The following is a 24123-nucleotide window of genomic DNA, read 5'->3' on the forward strand; positions in this document are numbered from 1 at the left end:
TTAGCTTATGGGTTGTTTTTGTTTTGTTTTGTTTTTTTGTTTGTTTGTTTTTGAGACAGAGTTTCACTCTTGTTGCCCAGGCTGGAGTGCAATGGCACAGTCTTGGCTCACCACAACCTCCACCTCCCGGGTTCAAGCAATTCTCCTGCCTCAGCCTCCCAAGTAGCTGGGATTACAGGCATGTGCCACCAGGCCCGGCTAATTTTGTATTTTTAGTAGAGACGGGTTTCTCCTTGTTGGTCAAGCTGGTCACGAACTCCCAACCTCAGGTGATCTTCCCACCTCGGCCTCCCAAAATGCCAGGATTACAGGTGTGAGCCACTGCGCCCAGCCTAGTTTATGTTTTTTTTATATCCACAATGTACAAAAATGCAATTTTGTGATATTAAGAACTGAAAGGAGTGGGGATGATGTTTAAAAGTAGTTTTTGTATTTTATTGAGGTTAAGTTGGTATGAATTTAAATTAGAGGGTTATAACTTTAGAATGTTAATGGTAACTTAGAACAAATAGTTATGCAATATACAGAAAAGGAAATAATATAAAATTAAAACACTTCAGCTGGGCGTGGTGGCTCACGTCTGTAATCCCAGCACTTTGGCAGGCCAAGGCAGGTGGATCACTTGAGGCCAGGAGTTCGAGACCAGCCTGGCCAACATGGTAAAACCCTGTCTCTACAAATAAAACAAAAATTAGCTAGGTGTGGCAGTGAGTGCCTGTAATCCCAGCTACTTGGGAGGCTGAGGTAGGAGAATCACCTGAAGCCGCGAGGTGGAGGTTGCAGTGAGCCGAGATGGCACCACTGCACTCCAGCCTGGGCGAGAGAGTAAGACTCTGTCTCAAAAAAAAAAAAAATTAAATTAATTAATTAATTAATTAAAATAAAACAAAAAATTCTACAAAATACAAAAACACAGTGATGCAGTAAATGAGGGACAAAAAAACCTATAAGGCATATAGAAAACAGATGGCAAAATGACAGAAGTCCCTCCTTATCATTAATTACTTTAAATGGTAATGAGTTAAAGTCTCCAATAGAGAGATCAGCCTAATTTATTTAAAAATTATCATTCAACCATATGCAGTCTACAAGGGATACACTTTAAATCCAAACAAATAGGTTGAAAGTAAAAAGATGGAAAAAAATATTCCATGCAAATAATAACCAAACAAGAGCATGGGTACCTAAACCAATATCAGAAAAACTAGACTTTAAATCAAAAAAAGTTACAACAGAAAAAAATAGGACATTATATATTAATAAAATATTCAAGAAAAGCAAGAAGGCATAATAATTATAAATATTTATGTACCAAATAACAGACCAGCAAAAATGGTGAGAGTTGAAGGGAGAAATAGATAATTTTGCAATAACAGAGACAACACCCCACTCTCATAATGAATAGAATAGCCAGACAGAAGATAAGTAAGGAAAAAGAGGACTTAAATAATAAAATAAATCGCTTAGATCTAACAAACATATACAGAATACTCTACCCAATGACAACAGAATATATATTATTCTCAAATGTACATGGAACAGTCTCCAAGATAGACCATTTGTTAGGCCACAAATTAAGTCTTAGTAAATTATAAAAGACAGATGTCATACAAAGTATCTTCTCTGAAGACAACAGGATGAAGTTATAATAACAGAAGAAAAAATTTGCAAATCTGTGGCAATTAAATGCACTCAAACAGCCAATATATCACAAAACAGTCACAAGGAAAATTTAAAAGTACTTAGAGACCAATAAAAATTAAAACACACCATGCCAAAACTGACAGAATATAGTGAAAGCAGTGCTAAGGGAGAAATGTGTAACTATAAATGCTTAACTAAGAAAGAAGAAAAAGAAAAATAGTCCAGATGCAGTGGCTCATGCCTGTAATCCCAGCACTTTGGGAGGTCTAGGTGGGCAGATCACTTGAGCTCAGGAGTTTGAGACAATTCTGGGCAACATGCCAAAACCCTATCTACTAAAAAAATACAAAACATTAGCCAGGTGTGGTGGCACACACCTGTAGTCCTAGCTGCTCAGGAGCCTGACGTGGGAGAATCACCTGAGACAGAGAAGTCAAGACTGCAGTGAGCCATAGTAGTGCCACTGCACTCCAGCCTGTCTCAGAAAGGAAAAGGGAAAAGAAAGGAAAAAGAAAGGAAAAGGAAAGGAAAAAGGGAAGGGGAAACAGGAAAGGAGAAAGGGAAGGGGAGGGAGAAGGAGAAGGGAAGGGAAAGAAAGGAAGAAGAAAAGATTGATCTCAAATCAAAAACCTAACTTTATAATTTAAGGAAATGGGGGAAAAAGGCCACACTAAACCCAAAGCTAGCAGAAGAAAGGAAATACTAAATATGAGATTACAGACAGGAAAGAGAAAAACGACAGAGAAAAATTAATGAAACTAAAAGTTGGTTCTTCAAAAAGAACAATAAAGCTGACAAATCTTTAGCTAAATGGACTAAAAAAAGAGAGAAGGGACTAAAATTCCTAAGTCAGAAATAAAAGTGGGGACATTACTACAAATTCTACAGAAATGAACAAAACTATAAAAGAGTACTATGAACAACTGTACACTAACAAATTGGATAACATAGATGAAATGGATAAATTTGTAGAAACAAAAAACCAGGCCAGGCACAGTGGCTCACATCTGTAATCCCAGCACTTTGGGAGGCTGAGGCAGGTGGATCATCTGAGGTCAGGAATTTGAGACCAACCTGGCCACCGTAGCGAAACCCCATCTCTACTAAAAATACAAAAAAAATTAGCTGGGCATGGTGGCGGGCACCTGTAATCCCAGCTACTCGGGAGGCTGGGCAGGAGAATCACTTGAACCTGGGAGGCAGAGGTTGCAGTGAGCTGAGATCGTGCCACTGCACTCCAGCCTGGGCAACAGTGCAAGACTCTGTCTCAAAAAATAATAATAATAATAATAAAGAAAGAAAATAACCTTCCAGGATGGAATCATGAAGAAAGTAAAAATCCAAATCCAAGTAGACCTAAAACTACCAAGGAAGTCAAATCATTAATCAAAAATCTCCCAACAAAAGGAAGCCCTGGATCCGACAGCATCACTGGTCAATTCTACCATGGATTTAAAAGGGGACTAATACCAATCCTTCTCAAACTTTTCCCAAAAATTAAAGAGGAGAGAATACTTCCTAACTCAGTCTATGAGGCCAGCATTACCCTGATACCAAAACCAGACACAGACACTGCAAGAAAACTATAGACCAATATCCGTTATAAATATTGATGAAGAAATGATCTACTAAATCATAGAAAACCAAATTCAGCCACTCTTTTCTTTCTTGAAACAGGGTCTCACTCTGTTACCCAGACTGGAGTGTGGTGGCTTGATCATGGCTCACTGCAGCCTTGACCTGCTGGGCTCAATCGATCCTCCCACCTCAGCCTCCTGAGCAGCTGAGACCACAGGTACGCTTTTTTTTTTTTTTTTGGAGACAGAGTCTTGCTCGGTAACCCAGGCTGGAGTGCAGTGGCATGATCTCGGCTCACTGTGCAACCTCTGCCTCCCAGGTTCGAGCAATTCTCCTGCCTCAGCCTCCCAAGTAGCTGGGACTACAGTTGCACGCTGCCACGCCCAGCTAAGTTTTTGTATTTTAGTAGAGATGGGGTTTCACTGTGTTGCCCAGGCTGGTCTCAAACTCCTGAGCTCAGGCAATCCACCCGTCTCGGCCTCCCAAAGTGCTGTGATTACAGGCATGAACCACTGTGCCTGGCCGTATGCCCAGCTAATTTGTTTTATCTATTTATTTATTTTTTTGTAGAGATGGGGTCTCTCTATGTTGCCCAAGCTGGTCTTGAACTCCTGGTTCAAGTGATCCTCCCACCTCAGCCTCCCAAAGTGCTGGGATTACAAGTTTAAGCCACCACACCCAGTCTTTCAGCCACATATTTAAAGGATTATACATTATAACCTAGTGGGATTTATTCCTGAAATGCAAGAATGATCCAACATATAAAAATCAACCAGTATAATAACTGCATTAATAGAATAAATTTAAAAAACACATGGTTACCTCAACTGATACAGAAAAAAACCTTTGACAAAATTCAATATTCCTTCATGATAACACTTAACAAACTAAGAATAGAAGGCGACTACTTCAACATACTACGGTCACATATGAAAAAACCATATTCGGCCAGGCGTGGTGGCTCACGCCTGTAATCCTAGCATTTGAGAGGCTGAGGCAGGTGGATCACGAGGTCAAGAGATCGAGACCATCCTGACCAACATGGTGAAATCCTGTCTCTACTAAAAATACAAAAATTAGATGGGCGTGGTGGCACAGCCTGTAATCCCAGCTACTCAGAAGACTGAGGCAGGAGAATCACTTGAACCCAGGACGCAGAGGTTGCAGTGAGCCAAAATCGCAGCCACTACACTCCAGCCTGGGCAACAGTGAGACTCCATCAAAAAAAAAAAAAAAAAAAAGAAAAAACAATGGTGAACATTACACTCAATGATGAAAAACTGAAAGCTTTTCCTCTAAGATCAGGAACAAGTCAAGGATGTCCATCCTCACCACTTCTATTCAACAGAGTGCTACTGGATGTCTTAGTCAGAGCACCAGAGCACACAGACAAGAGAGAAAAAATAAAAGGCATCTAAAATAGAATAGAAGAATTTAAATACCTCTGTTCACAGATTGTATGATCTTATATGTAGAAAACTCTAGAAAAACTGTTAGAACTAACACACAAATTCAACCAAGTAAAAGAATACAAAGTCAACACACAAAAATCAGTTGCATTTCTAACATTAACAACAAACAATCTGAAAAGGACATTATGAAAGTAATTCCACTGGCTGGGTGTGGTGGCTCACGCCTGTAATCCCAGCACTTTGGGAGGCTGAGGCGGGTGGATCACGAGTTCAGGAGTTTGAGACCAGCCTGACCAACATGGTGAAACCCCGTCTCTACTAAAAATACAAAAATTAGCCGGGTGTGGTGGCATGCGCCTGTAATCCCAGCTACTCAGGAGGCTGAGGCAGGAGAATTGCTTGAATCCAGGAGGTGGAGGTTGCAGTGAGCCAAGATTGCGCCACGGCACTCCAGCCTGGGCAACAGAGCGAGACTCTGTCTCAAAAAAAAAAAAAAAAAAAGGAAAAGAAAGCAATTCCATTTATAATAACATCACAAAGAATAAAATAATTAGGAATTAACCAGGACAGTGAAAGACGCATACAATAAAACTACAAAACATTGCTAAAAGAAATTAGAGAAGACATAAATGAAAAGACATCCCATGTTTATGGACTGGAAAATTTAATATTGTTTAAATGTCAATATTACACAAAGTTATCTATAGATTCAATACAATCCCTATCAAAATCCCAATGACTTTTTTTTTCAGAAATAGGAAAATCCATCCTCAAATTCATGTGGAATCACAAGGGATCTCAAATAGCCAAAATAATTTTGAGAAAGAAGAACAAAATTAGAAGACTCACACTTCCTGATTTCAAAACATATTTAGACGCTACAGTAATCAAAACAGGGTAGTACTGGCATAAAGATAGACATATAGATCAATGGAACAGAGAGGCCAGGAATAAATGCTCACATATACAATTAAATGATTTTCAACAAGGGTGCCAACACCACTCAAGAGGGAAAAGACAGGATTTTCAAAAATGGTGCTGGGAGGATGGGCCTGTAATCCCAGCACTTTGGGAGGCCAAGGTGGGTGGATCACTTGAGACCAGGAGTTTGAGACCAGCCTGGCCAACACAGTGAAACCCCATCTGTACCAAAAACTACAAAAATTAGCCGGATGTAGTGGCGCATGCCTGTAGTCCCAGCTACTGGGGAGGCTGAGGCATGAGAATCACTTGAACCCGGGAGGCAGAAGTTGCAGTGAGCTGAGATCATACAACTGCACTCCAGTCTGGGTGACAGAGTGAAACTCTGTCTCAAAAAAAAAAAAAAAAAAAAAAAAAATGCTGGGAAAACTGAATATTCACATGCAAAAAAAAAAAAAAGTCGGGCCCTTATCTAACACTATATAAAAAAATTAACTTGATAGAGCAAAGACCCAAACTCAAGAGCTAAAACTATAAAACTCTTTAGAAAAAAATATAGGGCAAAAGCTTCATGACAGTGGATTTGCCCATGATTTCTTAGATGTGACACCAAAGGCACAGGCAATAATAAAAAAAAAAAAGAAAAATAGGGCAGAGAAAAATGGCTGAATCATGGATCATCCTCCCCACAGGAATACCAATTGAACAACTATCCACACAAGAAAGCACCTTCATAAGAACCAAAAATCAGGTGAGCAATCGTTTCTTAACACCGAATAGAACACAAAAGACAGTCTTGAACTGCTGATGCCACCCCTCCCCCATCCCTTTGCAGCAGCTGAGTGGCATGGAGGGAGAATCTATGCACTCGGATGGGGGAGAGCACATTGATTACGGGATTTTGCATTAGAACTCAGTGCTGCCTGTTAAAGCAGAAAGCAACATCAGATAAAACTGAGCCAGGGCCCATAGAGAAAGTATTTAGACCAGCCCTAGCCATAAGGGAATCATCCATGCCAGCAGTCGGAACCTGAGGTCCTTCAAGCCTCACCACCACAGGATAATGTATTCTGGGATCCTAAATAAACTTGAAACGCAGTCTAGACCACAAGACCTGCAATTCCTAGGCAAATCCTGGTGCCGTGTTGGCTCAAAGCCAGAGAACTTGCGGCATACATGACCCAGTGAGACACCAATGAGGGTGGCCAAGTGAATACTTGTGCCACACCTCTCTCCTAACCCCAGGTAGCATGGCTCACAGCCCCAGGAGAGATTCCTTCCTTCTACCTGGAAGGAGTGGAAAAGGAAGAGTAAACAGAATTCTGTCTTGCAACTTGGAAACCAGCTCAGCTACAGTAGGATAAGGCACTAGGCAGAGGACGAAGACTCCCATTTCAGGCCCTAGCTCATAGATGACATTTCTAGATACACCCGGGGCCACAAAGCAACCCACTACCTTGAAGAGAAGAACCCAGTCCTGGCAGGATTCATCACTTGCTGACTCAAGAGCCCTTGGGTCCTGAATAACCAACAGCAATACTCAGGCAACACCCGCTGTGGGTCTTGGGTAAGATTGAGAGACGTGCTGACTTCAGGTGTGACTCAGCACATTACCAGCTGTGATGGCTATGGTGAGGGACTCCTTCTACTTGAGAAAAGGAGGAAGAAGACTAATGGGACATTGTTATGCAGCTTAGGTATCAGCTTTGCCACAGTGGGGTAAAACACCACATGGCCTCTTGGGGTCCCCAAGTCCAGGCTTAGGCTCTTGGACACCATTTCTGGATCTGCCCTGGGCCAGTGGGGAGCCCACTTCCCAGATGGGAGAGTCCCAGGACTGGCAGCATTCACTACAAGCTGACTGAAGGACCCTCAGGCCTTGAATGCGTATCAGTGGTAGCCAGGCAGTGTTTGCCGCAGGCCTGGGATGGTAGTGGCCCCAGGGAGAGACTCTTCTGCTTATGGAAAGGGGAAGGAAGAGTGGGAAGGACTGTCTTGTGGCTTAGGTCCCAGCTCAGCCACAATAGCATATAGCAGCACCAGGTAGATTTTGAAGGTTTACTACTCCAGGCCCTGGCTCCCGGATGACATCTCTGGACCTATTCGAGACTGGGTGAACTCACCACCCAGAAGGGAAGGACAGAAGCCTGGTTGGCTTCACCACCTACTGATTTGGGAGCCCTAGAATCTTCAGCAAACATAAGTAGTAACAAGGCAGCGGTTACCATGGGCCCTGGGAGAGACCCAGTGCTGTGCTGGCTTCAGGCCTGACCAAGTGCAATCCCAGTGTTGGTGGCCACAAGGGTAATTATGTCACCCCTCCTCCAGCTCCAGGCACCTCGACACAGACAGAGAGACTCTACTTGTTTGGAAGAAAGAAAGGTGAAGAACAAGAGTCTCTGCCTGGTAATCCAGAGAATTTTTGCAGATCTTATCCACGACGGTACATCTATTAGACTGTAAGAGCCACAGCGTTACTGGGCTTGGGATGCCCCCTAATATAAACGTGGCTGCAGTGACCAAAAACTTAGATGACAACACCAAAGTGCATTCAAATACCTAGAAATCCTTCCAGAGAAGGACAGGTCCACACAAATCCAGACTTTGAAGACTATAATAAATACCGAAATCTTCAATGCCCAGACATCAATATCCACAAGCATCAAGAATATACCTGAAAACATGACCTCACCAAAAAAAACTAAATAAGGTACCAGTCACCAGTCCTGCAGAGACAGAGATATGGGAACTTTTGAAGAGAAAATTCAAAATAGCTGTTTTGAGGAAACCTAACAAAATTCAAGACAACACAGTGAAAGAATTCAGAATCCTATCAGATAAATTTAACAAAGAGATAGAAATAGTTAAAAAGAATCAAGGAGAAACTCTGGAGCTGAAAAATGCAATTGACATATTGAAGAATGCATCAGAGTCTCTAAACAGCAGAATTGATCAAGCAGAAGAAAGAATTAGCAAGTCTGAAGACAGGCTATTTGAAAATACACAGTCAGAGGAGAAAAAAATAAAAAAGAATCAAACACTCCTACAAGATCTAGAAAATAGCCTCAAAGGGGCTAATCTAAGAGTTATTGGCCTTGAAAAAGAGGCAGAGAGATAGGGGTAGGAAGTTTATTCAAAGGGATAATAACAGAGAACATCCAAAACCTAGAGAAAGATACTGATATTCAAGTACAAAAAGGTTATAGAACACCAAGCAGATTTAACCTAAGGAAGATCACCACAACACAGCTAATAATCCAACTCCTAAAGGTCAAGGATAAAAAGAATCCTAAAAGCAGCAAGAGAAAAGAAACAAATAGCATACAATGTCGCTCCAGTACATCTGGCAGCAGACTTTTCAGCGAAATCCTTACAAGCCAGGAGAGAGTGACATGGCATAAAGTGCTGAAGAAAAGAAAATATATATGTGGCAAAAAAAAAAAAAAACAAAAAAAACAAAAAAAACAAAAAAACTGCAATTACTTTTGCACCAACCTAACAAAATAGTATAGCCAGTCAAACATGAAGGAGAAATAAAGACTCTCCTAGACAAATAAAAGCTGGGGGACTTCCTCAACACCAGACATGTCCTACAAGAAATGTTAAAGTGAGTGCTTCAATCTGATAAAAAAAAAAAAAAAAGGATGTTCATGAGCAATAAGAAATCACCTGAAAGTACAATACTCACTGGTAATAGAAAGTACAAAGAAAAGCATGGAATATTATAACACTGTAATTGTGGTATGTAAACTACTGTATCTTGAGTAGAAAGCCCAGGCGCACTGGCTCACACCTGTAATCTCAGCACTTCGGGAGGCCGAGGAGGGCAGATAACTGAAGGTTAGGGGTTCAAGACCAGCCTGGCCAACATAGTGAAACCCCATCTCTACTAAAAATACAAAAATTAGCTGGGCATGGTGGTGCACGCCTGTAGTCCCAAGCTACTCAGGAGTCTGAGGCAGAAGAATCACTTGAACCCAAGAGGCAGAGTTTGCAGTGAGCCGAGATCACGCCACTGCACTCCAGCCTGGGAGACAGAGTGAGAGTCCATCTCACAAAAAAAATAAAAATAAAAAAGAAACAAAAAAAAAAACTAAAACAGCTTTTCTAGACATAGACAGTATAATAAGATATAAATATAGACATAAAGTTTAAAAGTCAGAGACAGAGTTTTTTATTTTGTCTTTGCTTCATTGTTAGTTTGCTTGTTGTTGTTATGTTGTTGTTTTGTTGTTTTTTTTTGGGGGGGACAGAGTCTCACTCAGTCTGGCCCAGGCTGGAGTGCAGTGGTGCAATCTCTGCTCACTGCAGCATCTGCCTCCTGGGTTCAAGTGATTCTCCTGTCTCAGCCTCCCAAGTAGCTGGGATTACAGGTGTGCCCTATCACACCTAGCTAATTTCGTATTTTTAGTAGAGACAGAGTTTCACCATGTTGGCCAGGCTGGTCTCAAACCCCTGATCTCAGGTGATCCAACTGCCTCGGCCTCCCAAAGTGCTGGGATTATAGGTGTGAGCCACCGCACCTGGCCTAGTTTGTGTGTTTATGCAATCAGTGTTGTCATCAATTTAAAATAACAGGTGATAAGATATTATTTGCAAGCCTCATGGTAACCTCCAATCAAAGAACATATAACTGATATACAAAAAATAAAAAGCAAAAAATTGAAACATACCACGAGAGAAAATCATCTTTGGTAAAAGGAAGATAGGAAAGATGGAAAGAAGGAAGAGAAGACCACAAAACAAACAGAAAAAAATTTTTTTTTAATGATAGGAGTAAGTCCTTACTTATCAATAATAACATTGTAAATGAATTAAACTCTCCAAAAGACATAGAGTAGCTGAATGGATTAAAAAAACAAGACCCAACAATCTTTTGCCTATAAGAAACATACTTCTCTTGATAAAGATACACATAGATTGCAAATAAAGAAACAGAAAAAGATATTCCATACAAACAGAAACCGCAAAAGAGCAGCAGTAGCTATATTTATGGCAGATTTAAAGACAAAATAGATTTTAAGATAAAATAGATTTCTTTAATAGATTTCTTTCTTTTTTTTTTTTTTTTTTTGTTTGGAGACAAGAGTCTTGCTCTGTCACCCAGGCTGAAGTGCCATGGCGCAATCTCGGCTCACTGCAATCTCTGCCTCCTGGATTCAAGCAATTCTCCTGCCTCAGCCTCCTGAGTAGCTGGGATTACAGGCACGTGCCACCACGCCCAGCTAATTTTTGTATTTTTAGTAGAGATGGGGTTTCACCATGTTAGTCAGGCTGGTCTCAAACTCCTGACCTCGTGATCCACCCGCCTCGGCCTCCTAAAGTGCTGGGATTACAGGCGTGAGCCACCGCACCCGGCCAGGATAAAATAGATTTCAAGACAAAAATAATAAAAAGAGACAAAGGACGTCATTATATAATAATAAAGGGGTCAATTCAGCAAGAGGATACAACAATTATAAATATATATGCAGCCAACACTGGAGCGCCAAGATATACAGAGCAATTAATATTAGAGCTAGAGCTAAAGAGAGAGATAGGTCCCAATATAACAATAGCTGGAGATGTCAACACCCCTCTTTCATCTTCCAGACAGAAGGTCAACAAAGAAACATCGAACTTAATCTGCACTATAGACCAAATGGACGTAGGATATTCATAGAACATTTCATCCAATGGCTGAAGAATATACATTCTTCTCCTTAGCACATGGATCATTCTCAAGGATAGACCATATATTAGGTCAAAAAACAAGTCTTAAAAAATTTCAAGCCAAGTGAGGTGGCTCACACCTGTAACCCCAGCACTTTGGGAGGCCGAGGCGGACAGACCACCTGAGTTCGGGAATTCAAGACCAGCCTGGCCAACACGGCGAAACCCTGTCTCTACTAAAAATACAAAAATTAGCCAGACATGGTGGTGCAAGCCTGTAATCCCAGCTAATCAGGAGGCTGAGGCAGGAGAATTGTTTGAACCCAGGAGGCAGAGGTTGGAGTGAGCCGAGATCGTGCCACTGCACTCCAGCCTGGGCAACAGAGCAAGACTCTGTCTCAAAAATAAATAAATAAAAATAAAAATTTCAAAAAAATCAAAATTATATCAAATATCTTCTCTGACTACAATGGAATACAACTAGAAATCAATAACAAGAGGAATCTTGCAAACTATACAAACACATGGAAATTAAACAATGTGCTCCTGAATGACCAATGAGTCAACAAAAAAATTAAGAAAGAAATTTAAAAATTTCTTGAATCAAATGATAATGAAGGCTGGGTGCTGTGGCTCACACCTGTAATTGCAACACCTTGGGAGGCGAAGGCAGGCAGACCACCTGAGTACAGGAATTCAAGACCAGCCTGGCCAACACAGTGAAACCCTGTCTCTACTAAAAATACAAAAATTAGCCAGATGTGGTGGTGTGCGCCTGTAATCCCAGCTAATCAGGAGGCTGAGGCAGGAGAACTGCTTGAACCCAGGAGGCTGAGGTTGCTGTGAGCCGAGATTGTGCCACTGCACTCCAGCCTGGGCAACAGAGCAAGACTGCGTCAGGAAGAAAAAAAAAAAAAAAAAAAAAAGATAATGAAAACACAACATATCAACACCCTTGGGATACAGCAAAAGCAGTATTAAAAGGAAATTTTATAGCTATAAGCACCTACATCAAAAAAGTAGAAAAACAAACAACTTAACGATCTGTTTAAAAGAACTAGAAAAGCAAGAGCAAACCAAACCCAAAATTAGTAGAAGAAAAGAAATAATAAAGATCAGAGCAAAAATAAATGAAATTGCAACGAAGGAATACAAAAGATTAGGGATAAGAAAAGTTGGTTTTTTGAAAAGATAAACAAAACCAACAAACCTTTAGCCAGACTAAGAAAAAAAGAGAGGAGACTCAAATAAATAAAATCAGAAATGAAAAAGGAGACATTACAACCACTACCACAAAAATGCAAAAAATTATTAGAGGCTACTATATGCCAATAAGTTGGAAAACCTAGAAGAAATAGATAATTCCTAGACACGTACAACATACCAATATTGTAACATGAAGAAATTCAAAACCTGAACAGATCAATAACAATGAGAACAAAGCCATAATAAAAAGTAATGATATCAAAGCTGTAATAAAAACTCTGCCAGCAATGAAGAGCCCAGGACTCAATGACTTCATTGCTGAATTTTACCAAACATTTAAGAAAAAAATAAATACCAATCCTCCTTAAATGATTCAAAAATAGAGGAAGAGGGAATACTTCCAAACTCATTCTACAAGGCCAGTATTACCCTGATACCAAAACCAGACAAAGACACATCAAAAAAGAAAACTACAAGTCAATATCCCTGATGAACATTAATGCAAAAATCCTCAAAGAAATACCTGCAAATCAAATTCAACAACATATTAAAAAGATCATTCATCTTTGACAAGTGGGATTTATCCCAGGGATGCAAGGATGCTTCAACATACATAAATCAATCAATGTGATACATCATATCAACAAAATAAAGGACAGGCCTGGCATGGTGGCTCATGCCTGTAATCCCAGTACTTTGGGAGGCCAAGGCAGGCAGATCACCTGAAGTCAGGAGTTCGAGGCTAGCCTGGTCAACATGGCAAAACCCTGTCTCTACTAAAAATACAAAAATTAGCTAGGCATGGTGGCGGGTGCCTGTAATTCCAGCTACTTGGGAGGCTGAAGAGGAGAATTGCTTGAACCCGGGAGGTGGAGGTTGCAGTAGCCGAGACCGTGCGACTGCACTCCAGCCTGGGTGACAGAGAGAGACTCCATCTCAAAGAAAGGACAAAAACCATATAAACATGAACATTTCAATAGATGCTGAAAAAGCATTGGATAAAATCAACATTCCTTCATGATAAAACCCTCACAAAATGCTACAGAAGGAACATACATCAACACAATAAAAGCCATATACAACAGACCCACAGCCCTAGTATCATACTGAATGGAGAAAAACTGAAAGCCTTTCCTTTATGATCTAGACTATGACAAGGATGCCCACTTTCACCACTGTTATTCAATATAGTACTAGAAGTCCTAGCTAGAGTACTCAGACAAGAGAAGGAAATTAAGAGCATCTGAATTGGAAAAAAACAAGTCAAATTTTTCTTGTTTGCAGATGATATGATCCTGTATTCGAAAAAACCTAAAGACGCCACCAAAGGACTATTGGAACTAATAAACAAATCCAGTACAGTTGCAGGATACAATATCAATATATAAAAATCAGTGGCATTTCCATATTCCAACAGTGAACAACCTGAAAAAGAAATCAAGAAAGTAATCCCATTTACAATATCTGGAAATAAAATTAAATACCTAGGAATTAATTTACCCAAAGAAGTGAAAGATTTCTACAATGAAAACTATAATACACTGGGTGGGCACAGTGGCTCATGCCTATAATCCCAGCACTTTGGGAAGCTGAGGCGGGCAGATCACTTGAGACCAGGAGTTCAAGACCAGCCTGGCCAATATGGTGAAACCCTGTCTCTACTGAAAATACAAAAATTAGCCAGGCATGGTGGCGCATGCTTATAATCCCAGCCACTTGGGAGGCTGAGGCATGAGAATCGCTTGAACCCAGGAGGTGAAGGTTTCAGTGAGCCAAGATTGTACCACTGCACTCCAGCCTGAGTGAAAGGGCGAGACTCTGTCTCAAAGAAAAAAAAAAAAAGCTATAAAACACTAATGAAATAAATTGAAAAGGATATAAACAATGAGAAAATTTTCCATGTTCATGGATGGACTGGAAGAATCAATATTGTTAAAATGCCCGTATTACCCAAAGCAATCTACAGATTCAATGCAATCCCTATCAAAATACCAATGGCATTCTTCACAGAAACAGAAAAAACAATCCTCAAACTTATATGGAGCCACAAAAGACCCAGAATAGCCAGAGCTATCCTGAGTATAATGAACAAAACTGGAACAATCACATTACTTGACTTCAAATTATAAAAGCTACAGTAACTAAAATGGCATGGTACTGGCATAAAAACAGACACATAGACCAATGGAACAGAATAGAGAACCCAGAAACAAATCCATACATCTACAGTGAACTCATTTTCAACAAAAATGCCAAGAACATAAATTGGAGAAAGGGCAGTCTCTTCGATAAGTGATGTTGGGAATACTGGATATCCATACGCAAAAGAATGAAGCTAGACCTCTCTCTCTCATCATATACAAAAATAAAATCAAAATGCATTAAAGACTTAAATCTAAGACCTCAAACAATAACTCTACTACAAGAAAACATTGGGGAAACTCTCCAGGACATTGGACTGAGCAAAGATTTCTTGAAAAATACCCCATAAGCACAGGCAACCAAAGAAAAAATAGACAAACGGAATCATATCAAGTTAAAAAGCTTTAGCACCACAAAGGAAACAATCACCAAAGTGAAGAGACAACCCACAGAACAGGAGAAAATATGTGCAAACTATCCATCTGACAACGAATTAATAACCAGATTATATAAAGAGCTCAAGCAACTCTACAGGAAAAAAAGCCTAACGATCTCATTAAAAAATGGTCACGAGATGTCAATAGGCATTTCTCTTTTTTTTTTTTTTTTTTTTTTTGAGATGGAGTTCCACTCTTGTTGCCCAGGCTGGAGTGCAATGGCACGATCTCGGCTCACCGCAACCTCTGCCTCCTGGGTTCAAGCGATTCTCCTGCCTCAGCCTCCCGAGTAGCTGGGATTACAGGCATGTGCCACCACACCCGGCTAATTTTTTTGTATTTTTAGTAGAGACAGAGTTTCACCATGTTAGCCAGGATGGTCTCAATCTCCTGACCTCGTGATCCACCTGCCTCAGCCTCCCAAAGTGCTGGGATTACAGGCATGAGCCACCATGCCCGGCATGGCATTTCTCAAAAGAAGACATACAAATGGTAAACAGGTATATGAAAAGGTGCTCAACATCACTGATCATCAGAGAAATGAAAATCAAAACTACAATAGGATATCATCTCACCCCAATTAAAATGGCTTTTATCCAAAAGATAGGCAATAACAAATGCTGGCAAGGATGAAAAGGAAACCCTCGTACACTGTTGGTGAAAAATGTAAATTATTACAACTGTTATGGAGAACTGTTTGGAGGCCCCTCAAAAAACTAAAAATAGAAGTAAGTACCATATGATCCAGCAATTCCACTGTTAGATATATACCAAAAGAAAGGAAATCCGTATATCAAAGAGATATCTTTAATCCCATGCTTATCACAGCACTATTCACAATAGCTACAATTTGGAAGCAACCTAAGTGTCCACCAACAGATGAATGGATAAAGAAAATGTGGGCTGGGTGCAGTGGATCATGTCTGTAATCCCAGCACTTTGGGAGGCCAAGGCAGGCACATCACTTGAGCCCAGGAGCTGGAGATCAGCCTGGGTAACATGGAAAAACCCTGTCTCTCCAAAAAGTACAAAAATTAGCCAGGCATGGTGGCTCACACCTGTGGTCCCAGCTACTCAAGAGGCTGACATGGGAGGATCACTTGAGCCCGCAAGATCAAGGCTGCAGTGAGTCATGATCACACCACTGCACTCAACCTGGGTGACAGAGTGAGACCTTGTCTCAAAAAAGAAAAAAGAAAATATGGTACATATACATGGTAGACTACTATTCAGCCTTAAATAGAACTGTTGTTTGCAACACCATGGATGGAATGGAGGTCATTATGTTAAGTGAAGTAAGCCAAGCAGAGAAAGACAAACTTTGCATGTTCTCACTTATTTGAGGGAACTAAAAAATTTAAAAATTGAATTCACGGAGACAGAGAGTAGAATAATGGTTGCCAGAACCTGGGAAGGGTAGCTGGGGATGAGCAAGAAGTGGAGTTGGTTAATGAGTATGAAAATATAATTAAATAGAATGAATGAGATCTAGTATTTGGTAGCACAACAGGGTGACTACAGTCAACAATAATTTATTGTACATTTTAAAATAACTAAAGGAGCATAACTGGATTGTTTGCAACACGAAAAAAGAAATGCTTGAGGTGATGAATACCCTATTTACTCTGATGTGATTATTATGGACTGTACGCCTGTATCAAAATATCTCATGTACCCCATGAATATATAAACCTAGTATGTACCCACAAAAATTAAAATGAAAAAAGGAAAAAATAGACAAATTGGACTTCATAAAAATGTAAAACTTGCACATCAATGAGCACTATCAACAGAGATTAGAAAAAGTAAACACATAGGTGGGGGGCAGTGGCTCATGTCTGTAATCCCAGCACTTTCGGAGGCTAAGATGGGAGAACAGCTTGAGGACAAGAGTTCAAGACCAGCCTGGGCAGCACAAAGAGGCGCCATTGCTACAGAAAAATTAAAAATTAGCCTGACATGGTGGCAGGTGCCTTTAGTCCTAGCTACTCAGGAAGCTGAGACAGGAGGATCACTTGAGGCCAAGAGGTTGAGAGGCTGCAGTGAGCCATGATCATGCCAGGGCACTCTAACCTGGTCAACAGAGTGAGACCTTGTCTCCAAAAAAAAAAAAAAAAAAAAAAAAGGCAACATACAGAATGGATGTGAGAAAATATTTGCAAGTCATTTATCTAATTAGGGACTCAGAATGTAGAGAACTCCTAAAATTCAATAACAAAAAAACAAACAACCCCATTCAAAAAGGGGCAAAAGAGGTGAATAGACATTTATACAAAAAACACATATGAAAGGCCAATAACCACATGAAAAGATGCTCAACATCACTAATCATTAGAGAAATGTAAATCAAAACCACAATGAGATACTACCTCAAACCCATTAGGATGACTACTAACAAAAAACCAGAAAATAATAATTGTTAGTAAGGATGTGCTGAAATTGAAACTCTTGTGCATTGTTAGTGGTAATGTAAAATAGTACAGCCACTGTAAAAAACAGTATGGCAGTTACTCAAAAAATAAAAATAGGCCGAGTGCAGTGGCTCATGCCTGTTATCCCAGCACTTTGGGAGACGAAGGCAGGTGTATCACTTGAGGTCAAGAGTTCGAGACCAGCCTGACCAACATGGTAAAACCCTGTCTCTACCAAAAATACAAAACAATTAGTCAGGTGTGGTGGCAGGCGCCTGTAATCTCAGCTACTCGGGAGGCTGAGGCAGGAGAATTGCTTGAACCTGGGAGGCAGAGGTTACAGTGAGCCAAGATCACATGACTTCACTCCTTCCTGGGTGACAGAGTGAGACTCTGTCTAAAAATAAAATAAAATAAAATAAAAACACAATGATCATCTAATCCACTTCTGGTATATAACTGAAACTCAAAACAACTGAAAGCAGGATCTCGAAGAGATATTTGTACATGCATGTTCATAGCAGCATTATTCATGACAGCTAAAACATGGAAGCAATCCAAGTGTCCATCAACAAATGAACAGAGAAGCAAAATGTGATATACACTTACAATGGAATATTGTCAGTTTTAAAAAGGACAAAAATTATGATATATGCAACAACATGGATGAATCTTAGTAATACCAGGCTAAGTGAAAAAAGCCAGTCACAAAAAATACAATATGATGCCACTTACATGAGATATCTAGAATGGTCAAAATAAGAGACAGAAAATGGAATGATGGGTGCCAGGGGATGAGGGGAAAGGGAAGTTGGAGTTATTGTTTTTTTGTTTTGTTTTGTTTTGTTGTTTGAGACAGAGTTTCACTCTTGTTGCCCAGGCTGGAGTGCAGTGACATGGTTTCAGCTCACTGCAACCTCTGCCTCCCAGGTTCAAGTGGTTCTCCTGCCTCAGCCTCCTGAGTAGCTGGGATTACAGGGGCCTGCCACCATACCTGGCTAATTGTTTGTATTTTTAGTAGAGACAGGGTTTCATCATGTTGGCCAGGCTGGTCTCAAACTCCTGACCTCAGGTGATCCACCCGCCTCAGCCTCCCGAAGTGCTGGGATTACAGGCATAAGCCACCGCCCTGCTCCCTGGAGTTGTTTAATGGGCATAGAAAAAATATTAGGTCTATTATGCTACCAATAAAACATTATTGAAAGAGCTAAGAAAATGTGCTAACTGGAAGCATAACTTATTATTATTATTAATTTTTTTTTTTTTTTTGAGACCCAGTCTCGCTCTGTCACCCAGGCTGGAGTGCAGTGACGCAATCTCGGCTCACTGTAAGCTCTGCCTCCCGGGTTCACGCCATTCTCCTGCCTCAGCCTCCCGAGTAGCTGGGATTACAGGCGCCCACCACCACGCCCAGCTAATTTTTTGTAGTTTTAGTAGAGACGGGGTTTCACTGTGTTAGCCAGGATGGTCTCAATCTCCTGACCTTGTGATCCCCCCGCCTCTGCCTCTCAAAGTGCTGGGATTAAAGGGGTGAGCCACCACTCCCGGCCAGGAAGCATAAATTATTGAGTGCTAAGGGACATAATTCAACTGTGGTCTAAATCAAAAAGCACCACAAGAAAACACTTTTAAGATATTCTACAGTGTTTGAAATGCAAATTTAGTGATTATAACATTCTAGCAAACTAAATCCTTTTCAGATTCCTTTTTAAGCATGCAAAAAAGTGATTATGGAAATATAGACCATGCAATTACTTTCTGTAAAATCCTGTGGATGTGTTACATTTCAACCAAGACCTTAAAATATGTTCATTGTTCTAAAATACTATTTAAAAGCTACCAATATGAGTAACAATATGATACACTGTTTGAGATAAAAATTGTCTGAAACGGGAATAAACTACCTACTGCTTGTTGTAATGTCTTTTTCATTTTTTAACTTACCAGTCGAATGCTTCTTAGAAGTAACATTATTCCAGCTATGGCCATTCCAGTGCTGATGTTCTACAGAAAGAGATTTAAAGGTTAACCCTCACTAATTATTAGTCACAATAATGAAAGCACTAATTATTAGGTGGAAAAAAAGAAGACTGTCCTCTCTATATCTAATTGTACAAACAATGTATGTCTTTCAAATAAAGGCCCACTTCTTCAAAAACTGTCCACTCAATTCATTATGATGAATTCTTTTAACTTTTATAGTACTCAAATTCTTTCCCAATCTGGCACACAGAGACATTTATATATATATATTTAAACATATATACATACATACATATATAAACATATACATACACATATACATACCCACCCATCCCAATACACAGATACATATATGTATATAGTATTGGATTGTTCTCAACTGATCGTATTATTTAACTATCAGTTCCATCAGTATATGAACTGGTCTAGTACTTCCTATACAGTACCCATAGTAATTAGTATAACCTTGCATCCATAGTAGGAATTTAAGTATTTGCTAGAAAATTTTATCACTAAAACCTTAAAATACAGTACCTTGGCAGATGTGGGTAAATGGCTGGGTAATACTAAGTGATGTTTTTAAAGTGTTTCATTTAAACTGGGGTAGGCCTAAAGGAGTTAATGAAAAATTAAGAATACTGCAACTCTCTCTAACACACTTTCCTTCCATCAATACAACTAGGTATATAAGAAATGAGATTGGCCAGGCATGGTGGCTCACGCCTGTAATCCCAGCACTTTGGGAGGCCGAGGCAGGCGGATCACAAGGTCAGGAGATCGAGACCATCCCGGCTAAAACGGTAAAACCTCGTCTCTACTAAAAATACAAAAAATTAGCCGGGCATGGTGGCAGGCGCCTGTAGTCCCAGCTACTCCAGGAGGCTGAGGCAAGAGAATCGCTTGAACCCAGGAGGCAGAGGTTGCAGTGAGCCAAGATCGTGCCACTGCATTCCATTCCAGCCTGGGTGACAAAGTGAGACTCAGTCTCAAAAAAAAAAAAAAAGAAATGAGATTGAGGCCAGGTGCGGTGCCTCACGCCTGCAATCCCAGCACTTGGGGAGGCCGAGGCGGGTGGATCACTTGAGGCCAGGAGTTTGAGACCAGCCTGGCCAACATGGTGAAACCTCATCTCTACTAAAAATACAAAAAACTTGCTGGATGTGGTAGCACACATCTGTAATTCCAGCCACTCAAGAGGCTGAGGCACAAGAATCGCTAGAACCCAGGAGGTGGAGGTTGCAGTGAGCCGAGATTGTGCCACTGCACTCCAGCCTGGGCGACAGAGTGAGACTCTGTCTCAAAGGAAAAAAGAGGCTGGGCGCGGTGGCTCATGCCTGTAATCCCAGCACTTTGGGAGGCCAAGGCGGGCAGATCACCTGAGGTCAGGAGTTCGAGACCAGCCTGGCCAGCATGGTAAAACCCCATCTCTACTAAAAATACAAAAACTAGCCAGGCTTGGTGGCAGGCACCTGTAATCCCAGCTACTTGGGAGGCTGAGGCAGGAGAATCACTTGAACCCATGAGGCAGAGGTTGCAGTGAGCCGAGATCGCACCATTGCACTCCCGCCTGGGTGACAAGTGCGAGACTTCATCTAAAAAAAAAAAGAAAAGAAAAGAAAAAGAAAAAAGAAATGAGATTAAAAATATGCACAAAGGTACATACACTGGGTTCTGTGATTGGATTATTTGTAATATTATAACTACGTTCTAATTTGCACAACTTCCTCCCATAATCCTTCGGAAGTCATTTTTTAATTTGAAATAACCCATGCATCTGTTACTGCTTAACTGGAAGAAATGAGTTTTCACCAATTAACACATATATTATTTACCATTCAATGATGCTACAAATATTTATCTAGCACTTACTAAGTAGCAGGCATTACTCTAAGAACTGGGGCTACAATGGTGAGTGAAAACAGGCATGGCTTTGGACTTTGTGCTGCTTGGCTGCAGAGCATTTGCAAAGTTATCTTACTCAACTTTTCAGTATTATTTTTTAAAGTTAATGATTCCTTCTGAAAACATTTTCTTCACTTGGCTTCTAGAACACCTGGCTGTCCTGACTTTCTTACTACCTCACTGTCTGCTTCTTCTTAGTCCTTGCTGACCTCCTCTTTACTCACCAGATTCTCAATGTTATAATCCCCCAAATTCTAGGGCTTCTTTAGTAGCTTTTCTCACTTGCTCTGAGATGTTATTCAAGCCCACAGCTTTAAATGCTACTTAAGGTTTACGCAGGTCATTCCCAATGTTCTATGTCAGGTTCTGATCTCCCTTCAACACCAGACTCCATATCCAGTTGCCAAGAACAGCATCTACAATTCTGCTTAGAAGTCTAATAACCATCTTCAAGTTTGCACATCTCCATGTACATGTCCAAAAAGTTCTCAAGATTTTCCCCAATAAATCATTTATTCCAACTCCTTCTCCTTATCAGCAACTATTACCAGCGTCCTTGGACCTCTTTCTTTGTACCTCATACCCAAACAATTCATATCACCACAATTCTGTGTCTTAGCCACAACCCTCTCTTGCCTGGTGGCCAAAAATGTCCCTCTCTTGCTTCAACTCCAGAGGTTTAGTGCTTCACTTAAAAAAAAAAAAAAAAAGGCAGGGCACCAGTGGCTGATGCCTACAATCCCAGTGCTTTGGGAGGCTGAGGCGGGCAAATCTCTTGAGACTAGGAGTTCAAGGCCAGCCTGGGCAACACAGGAAGAAGACCTTGCCTCTACAAACAACAAACAAATTAGCCTGGTGTGGTGACAAGTGCCTTGTTGCCCCAGCTACTCGGGAGCCTGAGGTGGGAGGATTGCTTAAGCCCAGGAAGTGGAGACTGCAATAAGACATAATGGTGCCACTGCACTCCAGGCGTGACAGAAGGAGACCCTGTCTCAAAAAAAAGAAATCTATTCGGGAGGCTGAGGTGGGAGGTCACTTGAGGCCAGGAGTTGGAGGCCAGCCTGGACAACATAGCAAGACTCCCAGTCTCTTTTTTTTTTTTTTTTTTTTTTTGAGACAGAGTCTCGCTCCGTCGCCCAGGCTGGAGTGCGGTGGCGCAATCTCGGCTCACTGCAAGCTCCGCCTCCCGGGTTCATGCCATTCTCCTGCCTCAGCCTCTCCGAGTAGCTGGGACTACAGGCGCCCGCCACCACGCCCGGCTAATTTTTTTGTTATTTTTAGTAGCGACGGGGTTTCACCGTGGTCTCGATCTCCTGACCTCGTGATCCGCCCGCCTCGGCCTCCCAAAGTGCTGGGATGACTCCCAGTCTCTTAACTCTAAAAGAAAGTAGTCGATGGGGTAGCGCAACCTGTGGTTCCAGCTACTCGGGAGGCTGAAGTGGGAGGATCTTTTCGGCTGAAGGGGGTGGAGCAGCAGCAGTGAGCTGTGATCGTGCCACTGCACTCCAGCTTGGGCCAGAGAGGAATACCCTGTCCCTAAAAAATAAAATTAAATAAAAATTAGAAATGCTGTCTCCCAAGGCATACAGGACTTCCCTGCTCTTCCTCGGTCTCCTCTCTAGGCCCTCCCCAAATGCTCTAATGGACCAGGTGGCATCCCCGAGCTGGGCTGCGTCTCACCCTTTGAGGTGCCCCCCACAGCCCAGCAAGGATCCAGCACAGTCCTTGCAATAATGAGGCCGAACTGGCCCCCTGGCCCGCCCCCGGCCCTCTGCAGCCCCCCACACACGACACTCGCGATGTCGCCCTCTCGAGCTCACTCCCCCGCAGTTTTCTGTCGCTCCCCGGCCCCGGCGGGATCCACGCCTGAGGCCTCACGTTGTTCTCAGGGTCGCTCTGTGCCGCCCCGCGCCCACCACCCGCCCAGACTGCATGGCTGCAGTACCCGGACTAGGCGCAGGTGGTCGTCTGCCCACTGCGAGATCCGAGCCACGACGTTGGGCTCCATTCCGTCCTTGTCGGCAGACGGCGAGCCAGAGGCCGCGGGCTGCCCCGCCATGTTCCCGGCCTCCTGCGAGCGGGCCCTGCGCTCCTCCGGCTGGCGGCAGGGGGCGCCGCGCATCTTGGCAAGGCAGCGGAGTCCCCTTCCCCGCGGACCGCGGTGGCCCCGCGACCTGCAGTCGCCAGTGGGCGGGCCCCAGATATCAGACCTCTTAACAGTGCCCCAACCGCTTTTATGCAGGGTGATTCCACGATGCAGGCGATCTCTGAGCAGCACTGCGGGGGCTGAAGCATTCCCGACCAAGCTAGTAAGGTGATTATCAGTTGGTGACTTCCATTCACCCAGCCGCAGCGTGGTTTCCGCAGGTGCCACACAAGAAAGGAAATTGAAGTAATTCATTCCTTCCACCTGCTCCCAAGGAAAAGTATATGCATATTTTTTAACCAAATACCGCCTGTCCTTGAAACCTATGCATATTTCTTATATTCGAATTGTGCTTTAAAGTTTTAAGAGCTGCTCTGAAAGCCTAATATCACATGCTCTAAATCTTTGAGCTGTTAGAAAACAATAGTTAATATATTTTAAATAAAACAAAAATTAGATACAGAGCAGTGCAAATAATATGGTAACATCTGTGTAATAAAAATAATATTGAGGCCGGGTGTGGTGGCTCATGCCTGTAATACTAACACTTTGGGAGGCCGAGGCAGGCGGATTACTTGAGGTCAGGGGTTCGAGGCAAGCCTGGCCAACATGATGAAATTCCGTCTCTACTAAAAATACAAAAATTAGCTGAACGTGGTGGTACGCGCCTATAATCCCAGCTACTCAAG

The 24123-nt window shown here is 41.8% G+C and overlaps 1 protein-coding gene across 1 annotated transcript in view; it reads right to left on the reverse strand.

Annotated features, from left to right (window-relative positions):
- The window catches only part of C17H3orf33 (chromosome 17 C3orf33 homolog), a 45158-nt gene extending 21687 nt beyond the window's left edge, over positions 1–23471 (reverse strand). Inside the window, exons 1-2 of the mRNA XM_063620304.1 lie at positions 23234–23471; positions 19348–19407 (exon numbers count right to left, since the gene is read on the reverse strand). Coding sequence (XP_063476374.1) covers positions 19348–19407; positions 23234–23410 — 237 coding nt within the window. The 5' untranslated portion in view covers positions 23411–23471. The remainder of the gene's footprint in view (positions 1–19347; positions 19408–23233) is intronic.
- Between the last annotated feature and the right edge of the window lie 652 nt (positions 23472–24123).

This window comes from Symphalangus syndactylus, chromosome 17, assembly GCF_028878055.3.
Source record: "Symphalangus syndactylus isolate Jambi chromosome 17, NHGRI_mSymSyn1-v2.1_pri, whole genome shotgun sequence".
NCBI classification, from domain to species: domain Eukaryota; kingdom Metazoa; phylum Chordata; class Mammalia; order Primates; family Hylobatidae; genus Symphalangus; species Symphalangus syndactylus.